Source organism: Capricornis sumatraensis, chromosome 13 (genome assembly GCF_032405125.1).
Source record: "Capricornis sumatraensis isolate serow.1 chromosome 13, serow.2, whole genome shotgun sequence".
NCBI lineage: Eukaryota > Metazoa > Chordata > Mammalia > Artiodactyla > Bovidae > Capricornis > Capricornis sumatraensis.
Window position 1 is genome coordinate 91,068,990 of NC_091081.1, and position 20,219 is coordinate 91,089,208.

At 42.1% G+C, this 20,219-nt stretch overlaps 1 protein-coding gene across 2 annotated transcripts; it reads left to right on the forward strand.

Annotated features, from left to right (window-relative positions):
• The first annotated feature begins 3,943 nt into the window (after positions 1–3,943).
• TBP (TATA-box binding protein) lies at positions 3,944–16,452 on the forward strand. Of its 2 annotated transcripts, none has more exons than XM_068985107.1 (8): positions 3,944–4,038; positions 6,889–7,092; positions 8,621–9,018; positions 11,290–11,377; positions 12,753–12,844; positions 13,539–13,706; positions 15,083–15,177; positions 15,857–16,452. In XM_068985107.1, the coding sequence occupies exons 2-8, from the start codon at positions 7,039–7,041 to the stop codon at positions 15,934–15,936; spliced, it is 975 nt and encodes a 324-aa protein (XP_068841208.1). In that variant the 5' UTR covers positions 3,944–4,038; positions 6,889–7,038; the 3' UTR covers positions 15,937–16,452. The 2 variants fall into 2 exon arrangements, with proteins under 2 accessions (XP_068841208.1, XP_068841209.1); XM_068985108.1 differs by having other exon boundaries at positions 3,955–4,038; positions 6,892–7,092.
• The last annotated feature ends 3,767 nt before the right edge of the window (positions 16,453–20,219 follow it).

Here is a 20,219-nt window from a genome sequence, read left to right on the forward strand (position 1 = left end):
CTTCCTCCCCCAGGGATCGAACGCCCATCTCCCGTATCTCTTGTACTGGCAGGCAGGTTCTTGGCCAACGAGCCACCAGAGGAGCCCTTGGTTGCTGTTGCTCAGTTGCTAAGTTGTGTCTAACTCTTTGCAACCCCATAAACTGCAGCCTGATAGGTTTCCCTGTCCTTCACTATCTCCCAGAATTTGCTCAAACCCATGTCCATTGTGTTGATCACATCCAACCATCCCATCTTCTGTTGCCCCCCGCCCCCCTCCTCCAGGCTTCCTTCTCCTGCCCTCATTCGTTTCTAGCGTCAGGGTCTTTTCTAATGAATCAGCTCTTTGGATCAAGTGGTCAAAGTATTGGAGCTTCAGCTTCAGTCTTTTCAATTAATATTTAGGGTCGATTTCCTTTAAGATTGACTGGTTTGATCTCCTTGCTGTCCAAGGGACTCTCAAGAGTCCCTCCAACACCACAGTTCAATTCTTTGGCACTCAGCCTTCTTTATGGTCCAACTCTCACATCTGTACATGACTCTGGAAAAATCACAGCTTTGCCTATACAGACTTTACCAGCAAAGTGATGTCTCTGCTTTTTAATACACTGTCTCAGTTGGTCATAGCTTTCCTTCCAAGGAGCAAGCGTCTTTGAATTTCATGGCTGCAGTCACTGCAGTGATTTAGGAGCCCAAGATCAAATCTGTCACTGTCTCCACTGTTTCCCCATCTATTTGCCATGAAGTGATGGGACCAGATGCCATGATCTTCATTTTCTGAATGTTGAATTTTAAGCCAGCTTTTTCACTCTCCTCTTTCATCCTCATCAAAAGGCTCTTTAGTTCCTTTTTGCTTTCTGCCATTAGAGTGGTATCATCTGCATATATGAGGTTGTTGATATTTCTCCAGGAAATCTTGATTCCAGCTTGAGGTTCATCCAGCCACACATTTTGCATGATGTACTCTTCATATAACTTAAATAAGCAGCGTGACAGTGTACGGCCTTGATGTCCGCCTTTCCGAGTTTTGAATCCGTCCATTGTTCCATGTCTGGTTCTGTTGCTTCTTGACCTGCATACAAGTTTCTCAGGTGATAGATAAACTGGTCTGGTATTCCCATCTCTTGAAGAATTTTCCATTGTTTGTTGTGATCCACACAGTCAAAGGCTTTAGTGAAGTCAATGAAGCAGAAGTTTTCCTGGAATCCCCTTGCTTTCTCTATGATCCAATGGGTGTCGGCAGTTTGACTTCTGGTACCTCTGCCTTTTCTAAATCCAGCTTGTACATCCGGAAGTTCTTGGTTTATGTACTGCCCTTACTTGATTTAATACCATCTATTAATCTGTACACATGTTTACATACTTCTTTATATGAATATCATATTTAACAATTTAAAAATGTTAATAAAAAAAAGCAAGCAAGCCTTTGACTAATATAGAATGGACTGCCTGATATATACATGCAATTCTGGAAGCAGAAAAAGATTTTTGAAAAGTACTTTTTTTAATTAAAACTTTTCCTATACTTTACTGTAAACAAAGCATAAAAGAAAGGGTTTTCTTTGATGGTTATGGACAGAGAAGTATTGTATTTATTCAGGTACTGTCTTGGATACAAAAATTCTGTAAAATCTTTCCTATCCTTAAGGAGCACACAACCTCATTGATTATGTGAAGCACAAAGGAAGCAAGCTAACAAGCATTACAACCTGCAATTATGCCTAAATGAACCATAGGATATTAGAGATACCAAAGGAACATTTCATGCAAAGATGGGCATAATAAAGGACAGAAATGCTATGGACCTAACAGAAGCAGAAGATATTAAGAAGAGGTGGCAAGAATACACATAAGAACTATACAAAAAAGCTCTTTATGACCCAGATATGCACAATGGTGTGATCACTCACCTAGAGCCAGACATCCTGGAATGTGAAGTCAACTGGGTTTTAGGAAGCGTCACTACGGACAAAGCTAGTGGAGGTGATGGAATTCCAGTTGAGCTATTTCAAGTCCTAAAATATGCTGCTGTGAAAGTGCTGCACTCAACATGCCAGCAAATTTGGAAAACTCGGCAGTGGCCACAGGACTGGAAAAGGTCAGTTTTCATTCCAATCGCAAAGAAAGGCAGTGCCAAAGAGTGTCCAAACTACCGCACAATTGCACTCATCTCACATGCTAGCAAAGTAATGCTCAAAATTCTCCAAGCCAGGCTTCAACAGTACTTGAACTGAGAACTTCCAGATGTTCAAGCTGGATTTAGAAAAGGCAAAGGAACCAGAGATCAAATTCCCAGCATCCACTGGATCATTGAAAAAGCAAGAAAGTTCCAGAAAAACATCTATTTCTACTTTATTGACTATGCCAAAGCCTTTGACTGTGTGGATCACAACAAACTGTGGAAAATTCTTAAAGAGATAAGAATAGCAGACCATCTTACCTGCCTCCTGAGAAATCTGTATGCAGGCCAAGAAGCAACAGTTATAACCGGACATGGAACAACAAACTGGTTCCAAATAGAGAAAGGAGTATGTCAGGACTGTATGTTGTCACCCTGCTTATTTAACTTATGTGCAGAGTACATCCTGTGAAATGCCGGGCTGGATGAAGCACAAGCTGGAATCAAGACTGCTGGGAGAAATATCAGTAGCTTCAGATATACAGATAACACCACCCTTATGGCAGAAAGTGCAGAGGAACTGAAGAGCCTCTTGATGAAAGTGAAAGACGAGAGTGAAAAAGCTGGCTTAAAACTCAACATTCAAAAAACTTAAGATAATGGCATCTGGTCCCATCACTTCATGGCAAATAGATGGGGAAACAATGGAAACAGTGACAGACTATTTTCTTGGGCTCCAAAATCACTGCAGATGGTGACTGCAGCCATGAAATTATAAGACGTTTGCTCCTTGGAAGAAAAGCTACAACTAACCTAGGCAGTGTATTAAAAAGCAGAGACATTCCTTTGCTAACAAAGGTCTGTCTAGTCAAAGCTATGGTTTATCCAGTAGTCATGTATGGATGTGAGAGTTGGACTATAAAGGAAACTGAGCACTGAAGAATTGGTGCTTTTGAACTGTGGTGTTGGAGAAAACTCTTGAGAGTCCCTTGGAATATAAGGAGATCAACCCAGTCCATCCTAAAGGAAATCAGTCCTGAATAGTCATTGGAAAGACTGATGCTCTAGCTCCAATCCTTTGGCCACCTGATGGGACAAAGTGACTCACTGGAAAAGACCCCGATGCTGGGAAAGATTGAAGGCAGGAGTACTGGAAGATAGAGAATGAGATGGTTGAATGGCATCACCGACTCGATGGACATGAGTTTGAGCAAGCTCTGGGAGTTGGTGATGGACAGGGAGGCCTGACGTGCTGCAGTCCATGGGGTCACAAAGAGTCTAACACGACTGAGCGACTGAACTGAACTGAACCACAGGAGAGGTCCTCTGGGGTCCAAATTTACCTATAGTTCTTGTGACAAATGTGAAAAGACTTCAAAAGATGGCAGCAGGCTACCTGTTTTTCTTTTCTTTTTTTTTAATCATTCCACATGTTTGTGAATAGCTAACACTGCTTACCGCGCCAGGCACTGTTTATGCATTTCCTTAATTCTTCTCACATTGTTGGGACAAGCGGTATTACTATTCCATCCTATACTGAGGTGGAGCGGTTTGGTAACTTGCTCAATGTCACACCGCTAGTTGGTTAAAACAGTCAGTATTTGAAAATCAATATCTTGTCTACATCCAGCAGCGACCAATCAACATATTCTGGCAGGGCGGCCTCCCCCGGAAGCCAGAAGCGCTCCGCCCCGCCTCTTGTTTCTCTAAAGCCCAGTATCCAAGGGAGTCAGAGGAAGTCACACGGCGCCCACACTTAGCGCGGCCGGCGCCCCTCGTGGGCAGCCTGCTAAAGCCGAGGGTGGAACTGGCGGAAGTGACGTTATCAACGCGCGCCCGGAGTCCTGTGGGGTCGGGAAGGGTCGCCGTGGCGGGCGCCTGGGCCGCTGGGTGCCGAGCTTCGTTTTCTCCGACCGGTAGTCGTCTCTGCAGTGACTCCAGGTACCCACCCTGTCAGCGTCTCTCTCAGAATTACTGCAGAGCGGTCCCTGCGGCGACTCCCTGGGGGTGGTGGAGCGGAGAGGCGCGGAATGGATCCGGAGACCGCGGGGGCCGTTCCTCTGGCTGGAGCTGCCGCCCCTTCGGCCTGTCCCGGCCGTGGCTCCCGCCCGGCGCCCTCTGCGGTGGTTCGAGAGCGGCTTCCCTGTTCGAGCGCTGGCGCCGGGTGCTGGTGGGGCCTGAGGCGGCACAGTCCCGCTCATCCGGGACCCTGCCATCCCTTCATTCTCTTTATTGAAAGGCATATTCACCCTGCCCTGTGCCCACCTGTCTTGATACCAACAGGGGTAGTTTTATAATAAAGTTGCGCTTGAGACTTTTTAACGTTTTGTCAGAGGCCGGAGACTTCAGGCACGTTAGAGCATAATACACAAATACAAAGGTGTCCTTGTCTAGGCCCTGGGCAGTGTGGTTTTCGCATGTAGTACTCTAGGTAGGCGTCTCAGAAAAGATTATTCTTGACTGAGTTACGCAGACACGAGGAGACTATACAGAATTTATTGATTCTTTTCCCTTATCAGTGATTATCTCCCCAAAATATCAAATTGGACGCGTCGGTTACCAAAAGATGAGGCGATGCTGCAAACAGCTCTTTTCTGAGGATAAGTTAGTGCAGTAATAACTGTCAGCTTTAAGGACACGGGAGGAAAGATGGTCGGTACCATCACTTCGAATTATAGATGAGCTCTAAACAATGGTAACATTAGGCCTCAACTACTTCCTCAGATTTTTTTTCTCTAGACTTAGTTTGCAGAAGGGGGTCAGGAGCCACCAGTTTCTGGATCAATCTGTTTGTATAAGTGAGTGGTTTCGATCCTGCCCTCATTATCTCTGGCCTCAACCATAGCAGTGACTCTTAAACCGAACTTCCAGGCTCCAGCTTTGTCTCTTGGAGCCCATTCCTACGTTTCTACAGTAGACCCACTCGTGGTGCGCTTCAGAACCTGGTCACTGCGTGCACTGCTTACATAAGGTGACGTGACCCCACTTACGTTTGCTGCCTCACCACTGCAGGAGCAGTCCACACAGTCATGCTTGGTTTGTTGCTTGCATGCTCTTTCAATTTTTGTCTCTTTGTGCTTAACCTTTCTTCTGCCTGAAATGCTGAATGTAAATTCCTGCTCACCTTGCTAGACCCAAGTTAGATGGTCCTTGCTTTATAAACACTCTTCTGAACACTTGGCAGTTGACATTGCCTTCTTTTCTCTAGCATGTCTGCATTCATTTGGGGCCTCCCGGGTGGTTCAGTAGTAAGAAATCCACCTGCAGTTGGAGGAGACACCAGTTCGATCCCTGGGTTGGGAAGATCCTCTGGAGAAGGAAGTGGCAACCCAGTCCAATATTCTTGCCTGGAAGATCCCGCGGACAGAGAAGCTTGGTGGACTATATAGTCCATGTGGTTGCAAAAGAGCCGGACGTGACCTAGCTACTAAATGGAACAATGCATTCATCCATCATCAACATATCATATGTCAGACACTGTACTAAGTCTAGAGATTACAGAAACATATTCCTGGTTTCTTCACTCAAGGGGCTTAGCACAGTGTGTGTCTGCTGTTATAGCACTTAAGTTTTGCAGTGATTATTTGCATATCCCATACAAATTGAACTCTTTGATGCCAGAGACTATATCTGTATATCCTCTTAATTTTTATATTTGCTGCACTCTGTTGTTGTAATAGATTAACAGTGTCCAAAAGAGCATAATTTTCTTATATGTCTGTTTTCTGAAGCAGCTTTCTCTGTGTTTGGTCTGCTTTCCACTCATGAGTTTGTAGGATATATAGTCTTCGGAGTCCTTTGTCCTTTCAGAGTCACTGCCAGATTCTGAGTGCTTTTTTATACAAGTACGTGCTTGAGGTACATGCGTGTCTTTGACGTATAATTTGTAACTTTAAGATCTATATGTTCTGTGTGAGAAAACCGTACTAGATTGGTAACATTTAAACTGAAATCTAATAGTAATAGCTGACATTTATCCTGCGCCTACTGTGTTATAACTGGATGCTGTTCTTAAGGTGTTAATCAGTCCTGTTTGAATCAGTCAGCTCTCACAGCAGCCTTGCGCACAGTAGGAGTCCATATGAGCTAAACTGAATAAAAGGTCTTTCATTAGTCACTCGGTTCTTTAACCTAAAAGGAATTTCAAATGTGTAGCCAGTAAAGAGATGATTTAAGGAAAGCCAGGTATGAGCATATTGGTATTTGTGTGCTCCGAAGAGGTACAGGTATTACATATATAAGACATGATGTCTTATTTTTATGTCTGTACAGCTTCTATCACAGAATGTTACTTATTTAAGGTAGTTTCTCAATAAATGATCATGCCGAAGTGTATTGGATACAATTCAAAATTTATTAAACTTAATTCCCAAGACATTATAGAGGATAGAAAACTGAACGAAATATTTAAAAATTTAAATTCAGCCTAATAGTACCATGTATACAGTGCATAATAAATATTTCTACTCAGATATGACAGTTTCCTTAGGAATTTATTTTCCTTGGATATTTTCCCCCAAAAGTTTTGAATGCTGGTTATATACCTTAACATTTAACATTATAAGACTATAAATTGAACACATAAAAAAAGTTTTTGTCCTGTTGACTATTTTGCACGCAGTCATGAAAAACATGGAAGGAATAAGATTTCAGCTTTGTAAGGTAAAAGGAAATGGATTCCAGGATAGCTTGATTGGGTTTTTAAATTTGTTTTTGTATAACCATGAAACTGATTTATAAGGCTGTATAGCTTACCTGTATTCTTACATTAAACTTCAAATCTTTTCAAAGCAGCGCCACCGTTTCTTGGTGTCCACGAAGATAACCCATAGAGCTGAGGAAGTCGCCAAGAATAGTGTGCTGGGGATGCTCTAGGAAAAGACTGAATGCTGAGGCAATTTCTAGTCCAAAGGTTTTTGATTTGCCAAGAAGGTGAACGTCATGGATCAGAACAACAGCCTCCCACCTTATGCCCAGGGCCTGGCCTCCCCTCAGGTAATGCAACTGGAGGGAGGGTGCACGTGGACAAAATCTGCACTGTTAGAGATTCTGTAAAAGGGAAGGAAGGGAATTAAGCCATCTGTTGCTGAAAACGGACTTACATTTTTTTAAGTCTTCTTAATTTCATTGAGAATTTCCTTTAGATTTTTAATAGGCATGATAACGTTTAATTTGGGAAGTTTGGAAGCTAAAATATTTATTTGTCTATAAGACTTAATCTTTTGATAAACACTTATGAAAGTGGTCCGAGTGATTACAGAGTGTTTGATTTCGTAAGTAACCTAATTATTTTCTAGCTTTATCTTTTCCTTTTTATGTTTAAAGTTCCAAATAACATATCTACTTTTAAAATTTTTAAGTAACTTCTGTTAAATAAAAAAACCCATTTTAAGTGTGTGTTTTGATAAGTGTATGCACCTTTGAAAGTTCTGAAACATTTCATTTAGCCTAAAAATCCCTCTCTGCCCCTTTACAGTTACTCCCCTAGCCCCAGGCAACAGCTGATCCACTTTCCAGATGTAGAGACAGTTTTGTCTATGCTAGAATATTGTGCAGGTGGCATCCTTCCAGTCAGTATGTGCTTTTTGTGGGTCTGTCATCTTAGCCCAGCATAATGTTTGCATATGTCAGCGAATTCCTTTTTATTGCCACGTGGCCCTCTTGTGTGGATGCACCACAGTTTGTTTTCTAGTTGCTGACCTTAGGGCTGTTTCTAGGTTGAAGCAATTGTGAGTAAAGGTGCTGTATGTGTATATTCTTCATGTCTGCTATGTTTTTATTTCTCTTGGGTAGATACTTAGGAAGGGGATTGCTGGGTCATTGTGTAAGTGTGAGTTTAACTTTATAAGAAAGTGCCCTGCATGTTCTCAAGTCCTACCCGCAGCATGTGAGCATTCTCGTTGCTCCACACCCTCGCCAGCACTTCTGTTTTCACTTGAGTCTAAAAGTAAAAGTGTTTTCCTGTTGACTTGCGATCTTGAGCATTTTGTCAACTGCTCATTAACTGTTGATGCATCTTCATTTGTGAAATGTCCTTCACATCTTCTGCCCGTTTTTTATTGGCCTGTTTGTTCATCTTTTTTTGCATTTTGATTGTTCTTTATTCTGGATACAAGTTCTTTCTCAGATGTATGTATGGTAGATGTTTTCTCCTCATCTGTGGCTTAATTTTTAATTTTCTTAATGGTATCTTTCAAAGAATGGAAATTCTCAATTTTTTCACAGTCTTAGACCATCGTTACCCTCTAGAGCTGAAGGGTTAAGCATCTTCCTAAATTCTCACGTGTTGTTCGTTGAATTTCACACCTAGGTCTACTTCCACACCCTAAGCTCTTACCTACTAGCTCTATGCTACTAGGCTGCGGTGAAGAAGAAAGTGATGTGTGTGAGATGATGGCTCAATAGCCCCATTTGTTCTCGGATGGTTCCTGTCTTTGCACATCTCACGTGCACTTCTACCAGCCGAGTTCTGCAGACGCTTGACACCAGCCAGTCTAACCCATTGTTCTCTAACTGCCCACAGGGTGCCATGACTCCTGGAATCCCTATCTTTAGTCCAATGATGCCTTACGGCACAGGACTGACTCCACAGCCTATTCAGAACACCAACAGTCTGTCTATTTTGGAGGAGCAGCAACGGCAGCAGCAGCAGCAGCAACAGCAGCAGCAGCAGCAGCAGCAGCAGCAGCAGCAGCAGCAGCAGCAGCAGCAGGCGGCAGTGGCAGCCGTCCAGCAGTCAACGTCCCAGCAGGCAACCCAGGGGCCCTCGGGCCAGACACCACAGCTCTTCCACTCACAGACTCTTACGACTGCACCCTTGCCGGGCACCACTCCCTTGTACCCCTCCCCCATGACCCCCATGACCCCCATCACGCCTGCCACGCCAGCCTCAGAGAGCTCCGGGATTGTGCCGCAGCTGCAGTGAGTTCTCCTTGCGTGTCCTGTCCCTGCCCTGGAGGGACCTCCCGCAGCTGCGCTGCTGTTCTCTGTTCTCAGATGGATTGATTTACTTTTGTGGTATTAATGGTGATCATGCATCAGAACGTGCTTTATCTTACTTGAGAAAGGGAAGGGAAGCTGTCTTAGTGAGTCAGTGCCCCCAGTAAAGGTCTCTCAGGACATCTTCAGGAATTTGGTAGCTGTGCTTATATGCTTGGGCCAGTGAAGTCCAGTTTGGATTGCATTATTGTTGTTGATATTTCACTGTAGCTGATTAACCAGATCAAGCCTTATATAGTCTCCCTCCCTTGTGGTATTATAAGTCTTTGGAAAGATTAATTGTAAAGTCACAGAATCATCATCGTTCATAGTGGTCCCTGTTTTTCTTCATTGTTTATTATAAGGGCTGCATATGAATCTTTGAGAGCTGTGTCCTTCCCACAAGCTGAGGATGGCTGTTCTTGCCCTAAATGGATCTTTCTACCTATGTGCAGTGGGTCCTGTATGTAACAGAAAAAGGGTAGGGGGACAGGTAGGGAAAATTTCTCCTCCCTGAAAAACAGATAGCCTCATATCTGTCAGTAAGAATTATATAGCTTTTGCTATTAGGAAGCTTATAACCACATGAAGGGTTATTTGTAATAATAGATCACCCAGTTTTCATGCCAGTCATTCCTAATCATTTTTAGAACTAAGTAATGTTTAATCATGGATCGTGACTGTTACACAGAGACCTAAATCTTGCCCTGGGTGTGTGTGTGATCTGAAACAATTTAAAAAACCAAAATAATGTTAATGATTTTAGAAAGATAAGCACTTATTAGCTCACCTTTGAAAATACCATATGCTGTTGTCTTGCACAGTTACCTGGCTCCTATGCCCATTTAAGTTTGCACCTTTGGTTTAAATTGTAATTTATACCCAGTTCGGATGGGTGTTTATTTCTTGCCAGCACCTTAATATTTCTGGTATTCCACAAAGCATCCCAAAAAATTCACAGAATTGTGGAAATTAAATAACATACTTTTAAACAGCCAGTGGATCAGAGATCACAGGGGCAGTTAGAAAATCGTTAAGACAAATAAAAATGAAAATACTATATAGGGCTTCCCAAGTGGTGCTAGTGGTATAAAGAATTGCCTGCCAGTGCAAGAGGTGCAAGAGATGTGGTTGGATCCCTGGGTCAGGAAGAGCCTCTGGAGTAAGAAATGCAACCCACTCCAGTATTCTTGCTTGGAAAATTCCATGGGCAGAGAAGCCTGATAGACTTAACAGAAGCCTGATGGAGCACGGAACATATTTGGGATGCAGCAAATATGGTGCTGAGGGTGAGATTTATAGCTGCAAAGGATCACATTAAAAAAAAGAAATATTTCAAAGCAATAACATTGCAACTAGAAAAGGAGCAAACTAAATCAAAAGCTGTAAGAAGGAAGGAAATAATGATTAGAGCAGAGAGAGATGAAATAGAGACAAAACACTAGAGAAAATCAACGGAACAAAAGATTGGTTCTTTGAAAAAAATCAACATGTAGTTAGACTAACAAAAAGTGAAGACTCAGAGTACTAAAATCAGAAAGGACAGTAGGGATGTTGCTACCGATTCTATGAAGTAAATAGATGAAGTGATGAGAACTTGTGTATATAAAATTGATTAGAAGAAAACAGATGTATAAGAATATTAAAAATGAAAAGGGAGTTTTTGTCTCCCGCCTGCGATGCTGTGAGGCGCAGGAGCCTCAGCACAGTTATGGAGGTGCTGCTCCGGAATACCAGTTGCCCCTGACATCGGGGAGCAGAGGGCGGGGTGGGGGCCCCCCAAAGAGAGGAGAAGAGAAAGAGAGTTAAAAAAGTTCATTGGACCTATGTAATAAATATCAATGTCTGGTTTTCTTGATCTACTGAGAGTTAATTGGAAGAAAAAGGTTTCCTTCCTTTGTCAGAGATAATTTAATTTTTGTTTGTCCAAGATACTTATTTTGAAAGAAGTGAGAAAGTCATACCTCACTTAGGAGGCACATATATACAGAGCAGTTTCTTCATCTGAAGATGGCAGTATTAATAGTTATTACTTCATAGTGTATTGTGAGTACTAAGTGAGGTTATCTATGTATTATGTTGGCATGGTGTTTGGTACTTGTTTAAACACTTAATGTCAGCAATTAAAAAATTTGTTTAATTAAAAAAATTAGGAAAGATTGTGTTTTTTAAATAACAGTAAATAATCATGTTTTCTTTTCAAATTTTTTACAGAAATATTGTATCCACAGTGAATCTTGGTTGTAAACTTGACCTAAAGACCATTGCACTTCGTGCCCGAAATGCTGAGTATAATCCCAAGGTCAGAACAATTGCATCAAACCACAGTGATAACAGAATTTTCTTCCAAAGGTCTTTCGATTAAAAAGAATATGTTGTGTTTAAGTTTGTTGGCACCAACCAAACAAGAATTTAAAGCAAAATATGTAGCGTTTTTGTTGAATAACTGCCAAGTAAGAGACTGAGAATACAGCAGTCCACAGGGTAAAGTCTCATATACCTACTGTGAGGGGGTCATGCACAGTTACTGAACAAAGTCTGTAGTGTGGTCCCATTTGCGTTTTGAAAACTATATAGAATAGAATGCCAGGCTACTTGGAATTTACTTCAAAATAATGCAATTGGAGAATTGGGAAAGGGGCATTTGAGTGAGACAAGATTAGCCAAAAACTAGTAATTGTGAAAGTTGGATAATAAGTACAAGGAAGTTTAATATATTTTTCTACCTTTGTATAACTGCCAAGTTTTTTTTTTTTAATAAAAAGATTAAGAAGAAAATACCTACAAATTTTCAGATTTTAAGATAGCAACCTAATGCATATGGCAAATCTGTATGAGTATAGCATTGTAAGAATTAACCTTTTGTCTATCATAATTTTATTAAGTTGAATACATAATTTTACATATTTTTTTTTTCTAATGAAATGATAGTAGTTATCCAACCAGTAAAACTGGTTAAAGGAATTTAGGAAATGTAAAAAACTATAGAAGGAATTTAGAAAATGCTAAATAATTAGACATTTCCTGGGACTTGTATAAACTAGAATAAAATGCTAGCATTTTTACATGGTGGTAAAGTTAGAAGGAAGACAGACCATAGTTTTTAAATTAAAATTGTTAAAGCTATCTAACTTGTCAGAGTCATCTTCATTAGAAATATGTGAATTTTTTGTGTGTAATTAGGTAGCAGATATTACATTTTTAGAGAGGCCATTGCATTTATATAAATGCCAATATATCAGTGCAGTTTCTAAAAGTCTACAGGAATGGGGAGGTCACTTCACTGTGTGTTGATACGCTTGTAATCTGATATATTCCTTCTGGAGGTGGAAAGGTTTGTAAGTTGATTTGCCTAAAAAATCATTAATAAAACAGAAAATTCACAGTTAAAGTTTTGCAGATATTATTTATCTTCAGTTGTTGGGATGTGCATGACAGAATCCAAAACTCTCGGTCCAGCTGCCTCTGTCGTCACAGTTGACGTGTTTGTTTCCTATGCAAAATCTTGTGTGCCACGTGGCGATGGAAGGGAGTCCTGTAAGGAAACACGTGACAGGTGTCGTAACTGGCTCAGTACCAGGTCCCTCTCGTTGTCTGGGATGCTCCTGTTGTTGTGTAGGTCTCCTGATGGAAGTCAGCAGTCTGACCTCATTAACTGTTGTCTCTGGCTGTTCCAGCGGTTTGCAGCTGTCATCATGAGAATAAGAGAGCCCCGCACCACTGCACTGATATTCAGCTCTGGGAAGATGGTGTGCACGGGAGCCAAGAGGTGGGTTAGAGGAGCTCCTTGTCCTGGCCTGCATGTTACAGAGAGACGGCTGTGCCATGGTATCTAGGGCTAGGTTGCTGCTTTAATGCAGACACAGTGTTACTGTTGCTTTCGTATTAAAGTAGTTGATTCTCATCACCTTAGACAGTGGCGGCTTCATTTTCTTAACAATAGGCATTAGTTTAGGACGTGTGTTCCAACCTTATTTCTGTGTAACTCAGCGTGTGTACGTGCCAGACTTTCGGCATTTGTGACTCTGGACTTGATAGCCTTTTGTCAACAATGATGCTACGGCTTTCATTCTGCTTTTGTTACAGAAGCCCTGCACTGCTAAGTCATATTCCAACAAGTCAGTTCTAGGAATGGATAAAGAAAGACATGACATAAAAGAGGAATTAGTGTACACATTCTTTGAGCATAAATCTCATCAGTATTTTCCTATCAAAGTGACGCTTGTTGGTTTTTATCTCAGTAGAAATTTGTGGGCTTAAATACAGCAATATTAATGATAATGGTGATGCTGATATTATACTTCATATCCATGAAATCTGGGGCTATCAATAATTTGGTGAATTGAAAGGTATTCGTTTTGGTAGGCCTACAGTTTTCTGTCAAGCATGTAGGAAAGTTTCTCTCATCTAAATAATTGTGTTAGCTGTCTTTGAGTATGAATAGCTCACTTTTTCTTTCCTAGTGAAGAACAGTCTAGACTAGCAGCAAGAAAATATGCCAGAGTTGTACAGAAATTGGGTTTTCCAGCTAAGTTCCTGGACTTCAAGATTCAGAACATGGTGGGGAGCTGTGATGTGAAGTTCCCTATAAGGTTAGAAGGCCTTGTGCTAACCCACCAACAATTCAGTAGGTAAGTAAGTCTGAAATACATGGGGTGGTTGCTTTTGTCAACAATTTAAATTTATGATCTATTTAAACATTGTTCATGATAAAACTTAAGCAGAATAATCAGTTCAGTTCAGTTCAGTCGCTCAGTCGTATCCGACTCTTCGCGACCCCGTGAATTGCAGCACGCCAGGCCTCCCTGTCCAACTCCCAGAGTCCACTCAGACTCACGTCCATCAAGTCGGTGATGCCATCCAGCCATCTCATCCTCTGTCGTCCCCTTCTCCTCCTGCCCCCAATCGCTCCCAGCATCAGGGTCTTTTCCATTGAATAATTAGTAAGAACAAATGATACACTGATAGGTACATTTCTTGTTGAAGTGTCTTTCTGATTTCTTTGGTAATACCTGCTATTCTCACCAGCCTCCTACTTGTCTATCTTGTAACTCAGTGACACCCAGAACTCCCCTTTACTGGCATGAAATTGATTCCCTTCTTTATGTTTCATCATTGTATTGCTCAATAAATACATTTTAAATGAATAAATAAAACCCACAACCTCTTGTATCAGTTTTTCCCCCAGTTGTTTGAGTCTTTTGTTCTACTTCCTGAAGAAGACTTCAAAGGCAGGTGGTCGCTGATCACCTCTCACAGCCTGTCTGCTCATAGCAGCCCCATGGCTTATCATGCCCCTCTTGCACCAGGACCCTTGCACATCCCACTTTTATCCCTGGCACACTCTTCTGTCACTTTTTATCTAAGAAACTCCCACTGGCATTTCATGTATCCATCCCAGCATCTCCCTTCCTCAGAGAAGCCTGCCTTGAATTTTCCAGTAAATTTAAACACGGTCATACATCCTGTTTTCAATCTAACAAAGTGAGATCACTAGGATTAGACCAAAACCGTACCAATAGTGCATTTAGTCAGATCACACAGGGCAAGGTTCAGTCTCCAACCAGTGTCTTTTCTGTCACTTTGGTTCAATTGCCTGAGCAAACGTAGCAGCTAGAAGATATTTCACTTTAAGGAGATGAGATGTGAATGATTAGAAAATCAACTGTGTGACTGGCAGATCTTATAGATGGATAATTACTGGGCTCTTTTAAGTTGATATAAACTTGTCCAGAATGAAACTTGATAAAGATCAGAGACTACAGAAACATATTTATAAAACTCTGGTTCTTATGTCAGGAAATCCAGATTCATTAGAAACAGAATTAGTTGGTCTTCAAGTGCTAGTGACAGGTCAGCCTCACTGGCCAAATGCTGCTTGCAGAACTGGGCTTCACCCCCTCCTTAGTTTGTGGCTAGCCCAGTGCTTTCCCTTGGTCAGGTCCTCATTTTTTCTAAAGGCATGAGCAGCTGCTAATCTAAACTGTTGTTGCTATTTTCCTTCTAGTTATGAGCCGGAGTTATTTCCTGGTTTAATCTACAGAATGATCAAACCGAGAATTGTTCTCCTTATTTTTGTTTCTGGAAAAGTTGTATTAACAGGTAAGTTGTAACAGAAAGTAGTGGTTGAAGTTTTGAAAGTGTCGAGAATGGCATTTTCTCAGTACTTAGAAGTAATATCACAGTGTTGGGACAGCTAATTAGTGACTTGCAGAGAAGCTTCGCCCCTTTTCTCTCTTCTTCAACACTGATGGGGAACACCCACCAGAGGTGAGCTGAGGAAAGTCAGATCACAGTCTTGCTGACGGAAGCAACACCTTGGTGGGGAGGGGTGGAGGTGAGCATTACATTGCATAATAGATGGTGTTTTAAGTTGGGTACCATCGTCTAAGACTTTGGTTTCTCTCAGCATTATCATTTTGCCTCAACACAAGAAGATGCAAAAAGGCTTGGCTGAAAGCGGCCGTTGAGAGAATGGACCTCTGTCACTGCCAGCTGCTGCCCTGCTGGGCCCTGCCCTGGTGCAGAGACAGCAGCTGCCATGTGGGCAGACTAGGCATGGGAGGTGCAGTCATCTGTCTTGTTGCTTTGGTAATTCTTTTTTCAAAAAGCCAAATTAAGAAAATGCCCCTTTAAAAACAGAAATATGATGGTGGCAAGGGATCCCATTGTGAATGTTTTGATGCCTGCATCTGTCTTACTGGATATGGAGAGAATTGTGCTTTTGTGGTTTTGTTAAGAAATGACATTTCAGGCTCTTGTACTCCACCTGTCTTCGTAGGTGCTAAAGTCAGAGCAGAAATTTACGAAGCCTTTGAGAACATCTACCCTATTCTGAAGGGTTTCAGGAAGACGACGTAATGGCTGCTGTGTTCTCCTGCCTCCCCCACCCACTCTTTTTTTTTTTTTAAACCAATCGGTTTTGGTGCACTCGGTGGTGGTGTGGACGGCCCCACGTGGTAGAGGATGGACGTCTGGTTGTAGGGTGCAGCACCAGGTGAAGCTCTCTTCCACGTGTGCCCCCATGGGGTGCCGGAGGGGTGTTGTTTCTGCACAGAGAACACCAGAGCGTCCCTGTAAGTGGCTCCGACTGTGCTGCTACACGGGCAGTGCTGCCTGTTATTTATATTTAGATTTTAAACACTTACTGCTGTTGACAAGTTGGTTTAAGGGACAAAACTAAGTGTTAAAGCCACCTCAACAATTGATTGGACTTTATTTTGTTTAATTTCTTCCCCATAAACCACAGTTTTTATATTTCTACCAGAAAAGTAAAACTCTTTTTTAAAAGTGTTGTTTTCTAATTTGTAACTCCTGAGGGTTATTTTTGTGCCAGACACATTCCACCTTTTCAGTATTGCAGGACAGAATAGAAATGTATTAATGAAAACAAATGGCTGTACATATTTTTCTCCTTCAGAGTACTCTGTACAATAAATGCTGTTTATAAAAGTGTTAGATTGATGTTGTAAATGAAACTTTGTAAGATTCATGTGATCACACTGTTAAAAAAGTTGAATTTCAGATACAATGCATGAAACCATTTTAGTGTTTGCTCACTCGCTTCAGTCAGCATCTCATTGTTGCAACGAAAGTGGCAGGACTGTGAAAATCCGCAGTTGCTCACAAAGCGTGTTCACTGCATCCCTTATACTGAGCACCTACTTCCCACACACCTTAATTCTCACAAAACCTGTAATCAGGTTTTGTTGCTTACACAAGGCAGGCAAACTAGGTCCCACCTGAGGATCTGCCCCAGGTTACAGAGCAGGTAAGTGGCAAACACGGGTTCTAAGCCAAAGGCCTTCATGGTTAGAACTGGGGTAGTTCCAACAGACTCACACATGGGGGTCTGTTGTGCTCATGAATATCAGGTTAACATGTATACGTTCTGGGGTTTCATCATAAGTGATGTGTGTGATTTTTTAATTGTAAAAATTGTTTTCCAGACAGCTCAGAGGTATAGAATCAGGAAGGTAAGTTTCTTCTTCCTTCTGTTTGCCCTGAAAACAGTCTGTAGTTAACTACAGGCTGGTGTTTCCTCAGCTCTCTTCTGTTCAGATTCTTTCCCTTGGGGGTGCTTTTCTCCATATTTGGAGAATACAGTAAAGCATACGTTTGATTTTATAGCCTCCTTTTTGTAGTCACTGTATCTCACACATATTTGCGTGACAGACGTACTTCCGTGACATGGAACTCAGTGGTGTCATATCATCTCTTACATTCCTTGATGTATTCGGTCATCTCCTGAATTAGTCATTTATGTTATCTGCAGTGTTTCATTGGTACTAACAGTGCAGCAGGGAGCGTCCTTTTGTGCACAGGTGATTCTGGAGTGACACTCCTCGGGGTCACTGTGTTACAGAAGTCGCACATCCCAGGTGTTTGTTAATAGGTCCAACCGGAGTATAGTCCAGAAGAAGTCATTAGTGATGCCAGCAACGTATGAACTCATCTGACAGACATCATTCCAGTAGTATCTCCTTCTATCCAAGAATTGTCTCCTCACATGTAGCTCTTCTCTTAGGTAATTAATAATTTTTTTTTAGGGCTTTTACATTTCATAGAAGTTAATTCCTAAGTATTTTATAGTTTCTTAGTAATGGTATTTTTCAGAATACTTTAAAATTATCATTGATATATTTACCTATTTCCAATCCCTTGACTGAAATTACACACACAGGAAACCCAACACGTTTCGCATAACTTATTATTCAGAGGCAGACACCCCAGCAGCCACCAGCCAGAACCTTGTGAGCCATCCCAGGAGCTCCTTCTCATGGTCCCGTCCAGAGACACCCCCATAACCATTATCCTTGTATAGTAATTACCAAACACCAATATCGATTAGTCTTCCATTTTAATAAATTGGTATGTTTTCATGTCTGTTTTATTCCTGAAGTTCCCCGCCATCTCACTTAAGGAAATTTACATGCTTGTTTGGTGAGTGGTTTCTTAGTCTATCTTGCTGTTGCCAAAGTCCAGACGGTGCAGTCAGCACGCCGTTCTGTTCCCTGAAGGTGGGTGGCTGCATCTGAAGGCTTGATCCCTTTATAGAGACTCTTAAGTAGTGGTATTAGAAATTGAATGTCTGATTATCTCCTTCTCATTGATCCATTAATTCATTAGGTTGTAAGAGATGAAATTTTAATCACTTTTTCATTATTTGTTGGAAAACTTTATTTATAGTGATATACTTCACATAGCAGGATAAGTGCTTATTTTCCCTTTAAAATTTCTCAAGATAAAAATGCCTCATTGAGTTCATATTAATAGATCCAATCCAGACTACAGGGCTTTTAGTCAGCTCTGTGTTTTTTTTAAATTATAATTGGAGGATGATAACTTCACAGTGTTATAAGGGTTTTTGCCATACGTCAGCGTGAGTCAGCCATAGGTATACATGTGTCCCCCCATCAGCTCTGTGTTAATGTATTTTATGCTTAGAACCCTTAATTTTTAAAGACACAAGGGATGATGAGTTAGAATAACAGTACTACCACCACTGTGATTATCAAAAGCACTGAAACGTTTTTTCTTCACTGTAATCTCTGAACTGTTAAAGGATGAGACCGGCATCAGCATCTGAAATAAGGGGGGTGGATGCACTGCTCTCTGCAGTGGGGTAAGCTGCCTGGTCCGCCGGTGTCCAGGCCAAGCCCGGGCTGGGGGGATGGTGGGGCATGTGGTTTGGCAGCTTGATGTTCTCTGCAGGAGCAGCTGCTGGGTCTTGCATCAGTCATTTCATGGTCATCGTTAAGGTTTGTAAATGTGTCTTCACATTTCTAGGGACAACGGAGTTACCTTTTTTATCTAAGTTTTAAATTTTTTAGTTATTTCAACTAGCTGCTGTTTTTGATGGCTGCCAAGTCAGTGCTGTGATTTGGATGTCTGTGTTCAAGTGGAAATGCCCTGTGAACTCACTGTCATCTCCAGACCACGGCAGGAATATATACCTAAAGTAGCTTGGCTGATTACCACACGCCTGCAAGCCTGTGTATGTAGACATCCAGGGATGTCTCCAAATAGACCACAGTGAATTCACTTAAAAAGTCCTCAGCAGTCAGGGTGCTGTCCTGTTTTGGCAAACGTGCATCTGAGTGAGTTTGGACTATGAAGGTCCCAGTAGATCAGTTCTCCAGTGAGCTTCCTGCCAAGTGTGTGACTCCTGCCATATTGTCTCAGTAGCCACAGGCTGTGTCCCCTTAGTTACGGGTGGTCCTCGCCGACTTAGCACTCCTGGCTTCAGGGCTGTAAAGCCATTCTCCCTCTGAAAGCTGGATTCAACAGTCTCTCCATGGGATTCCATACTGCAGTTTCGCATATATTGCTACGTGTAACTATTTTATATACACATCTTTGTATGAATTACACACTCACACACACCTGGTGGCTCAAGATGGTGAGGAACCCCCCAGCAATGCGGGAGACCTGGGTCTGATCCTAGGGTTGGGAAGATCCCCTGGAGAAGGAGATGGCCACCCACTCCAGTATTCTTACCTGGAGAACTCCGTGGACAGAGGAGCCTGGCGAGCTACAGTACATGGGGCTGCAGAGTCGGACACGACTGAGTGCCTAGCACCACTACAGCAGTAACACCGCTCTCCACGTAAAACCGAGTAAAAGGCTAGGACTTCCTGATACAAAAGTGCAATGAAGTGATGGTCAGTGACATCAGCAAGTGATGTTAGGCCATTCTAAGTTGTGTTTGTGGCAGCAGTGCATTTCAAGGTTAGCAGGGCCATTAACCAGAATTAACTGTTGGTCTTTAAGCAGTGATCGACAGCGATGTCTCTTCAGGTTTGCCTTAGTGCTGGGCAGGCTTCACTGCTGCTAAGAGAACTGGGAATTATCTCAAGTGTATCTGTAAGTGTATATTGCTTGGGTGGAAAGGAGCCTTAACACTGATTTAGGAACCACTTGTGTGAACAGAATATCCCTCATCTGAAAGCCTCTTCAGGGCCTCTCTTAGGTCCAACACTCCCTGGGGCCCAACCCAGAGAAATTCCAGTGGCTGATTTCAAATCATTCCTCGGGTTTACCTGCTACCTGGGCAGTGCTGAGGCAGGCAGATGGAAAGAGAAAACCGTCACTCTTGCCTTTCCGTCTCTGGTCTGTAAGCAGTGCCACTGGCTAAGGTCAGT

Excerpts from the sequence above, each read along its gene's own strand:
- TBP (XM_068985107.1), top strand. The coding sequence starts at position 7,039 with ATGGATCAGAACAACAGCCTCCCACCTTATGCCCAGGGCCTGGCCTCC. Across the intron at positions 11,378-12,752 it reads ATGCTGAGTATAATCCCAAG|CGGTTTGCAGCTGTCATCAT; the intron begins GTCAGAACAATT and ends TGGCTGTTCCAG. Across the intron at positions 15,178-15,856 it reads TGGAAAAGTTGTATTAACAG|GTGCTAAAGTCAGAGCAGAA; the intron begins GTAAGTTGTAAC and ends CTGTCTTCGTAG.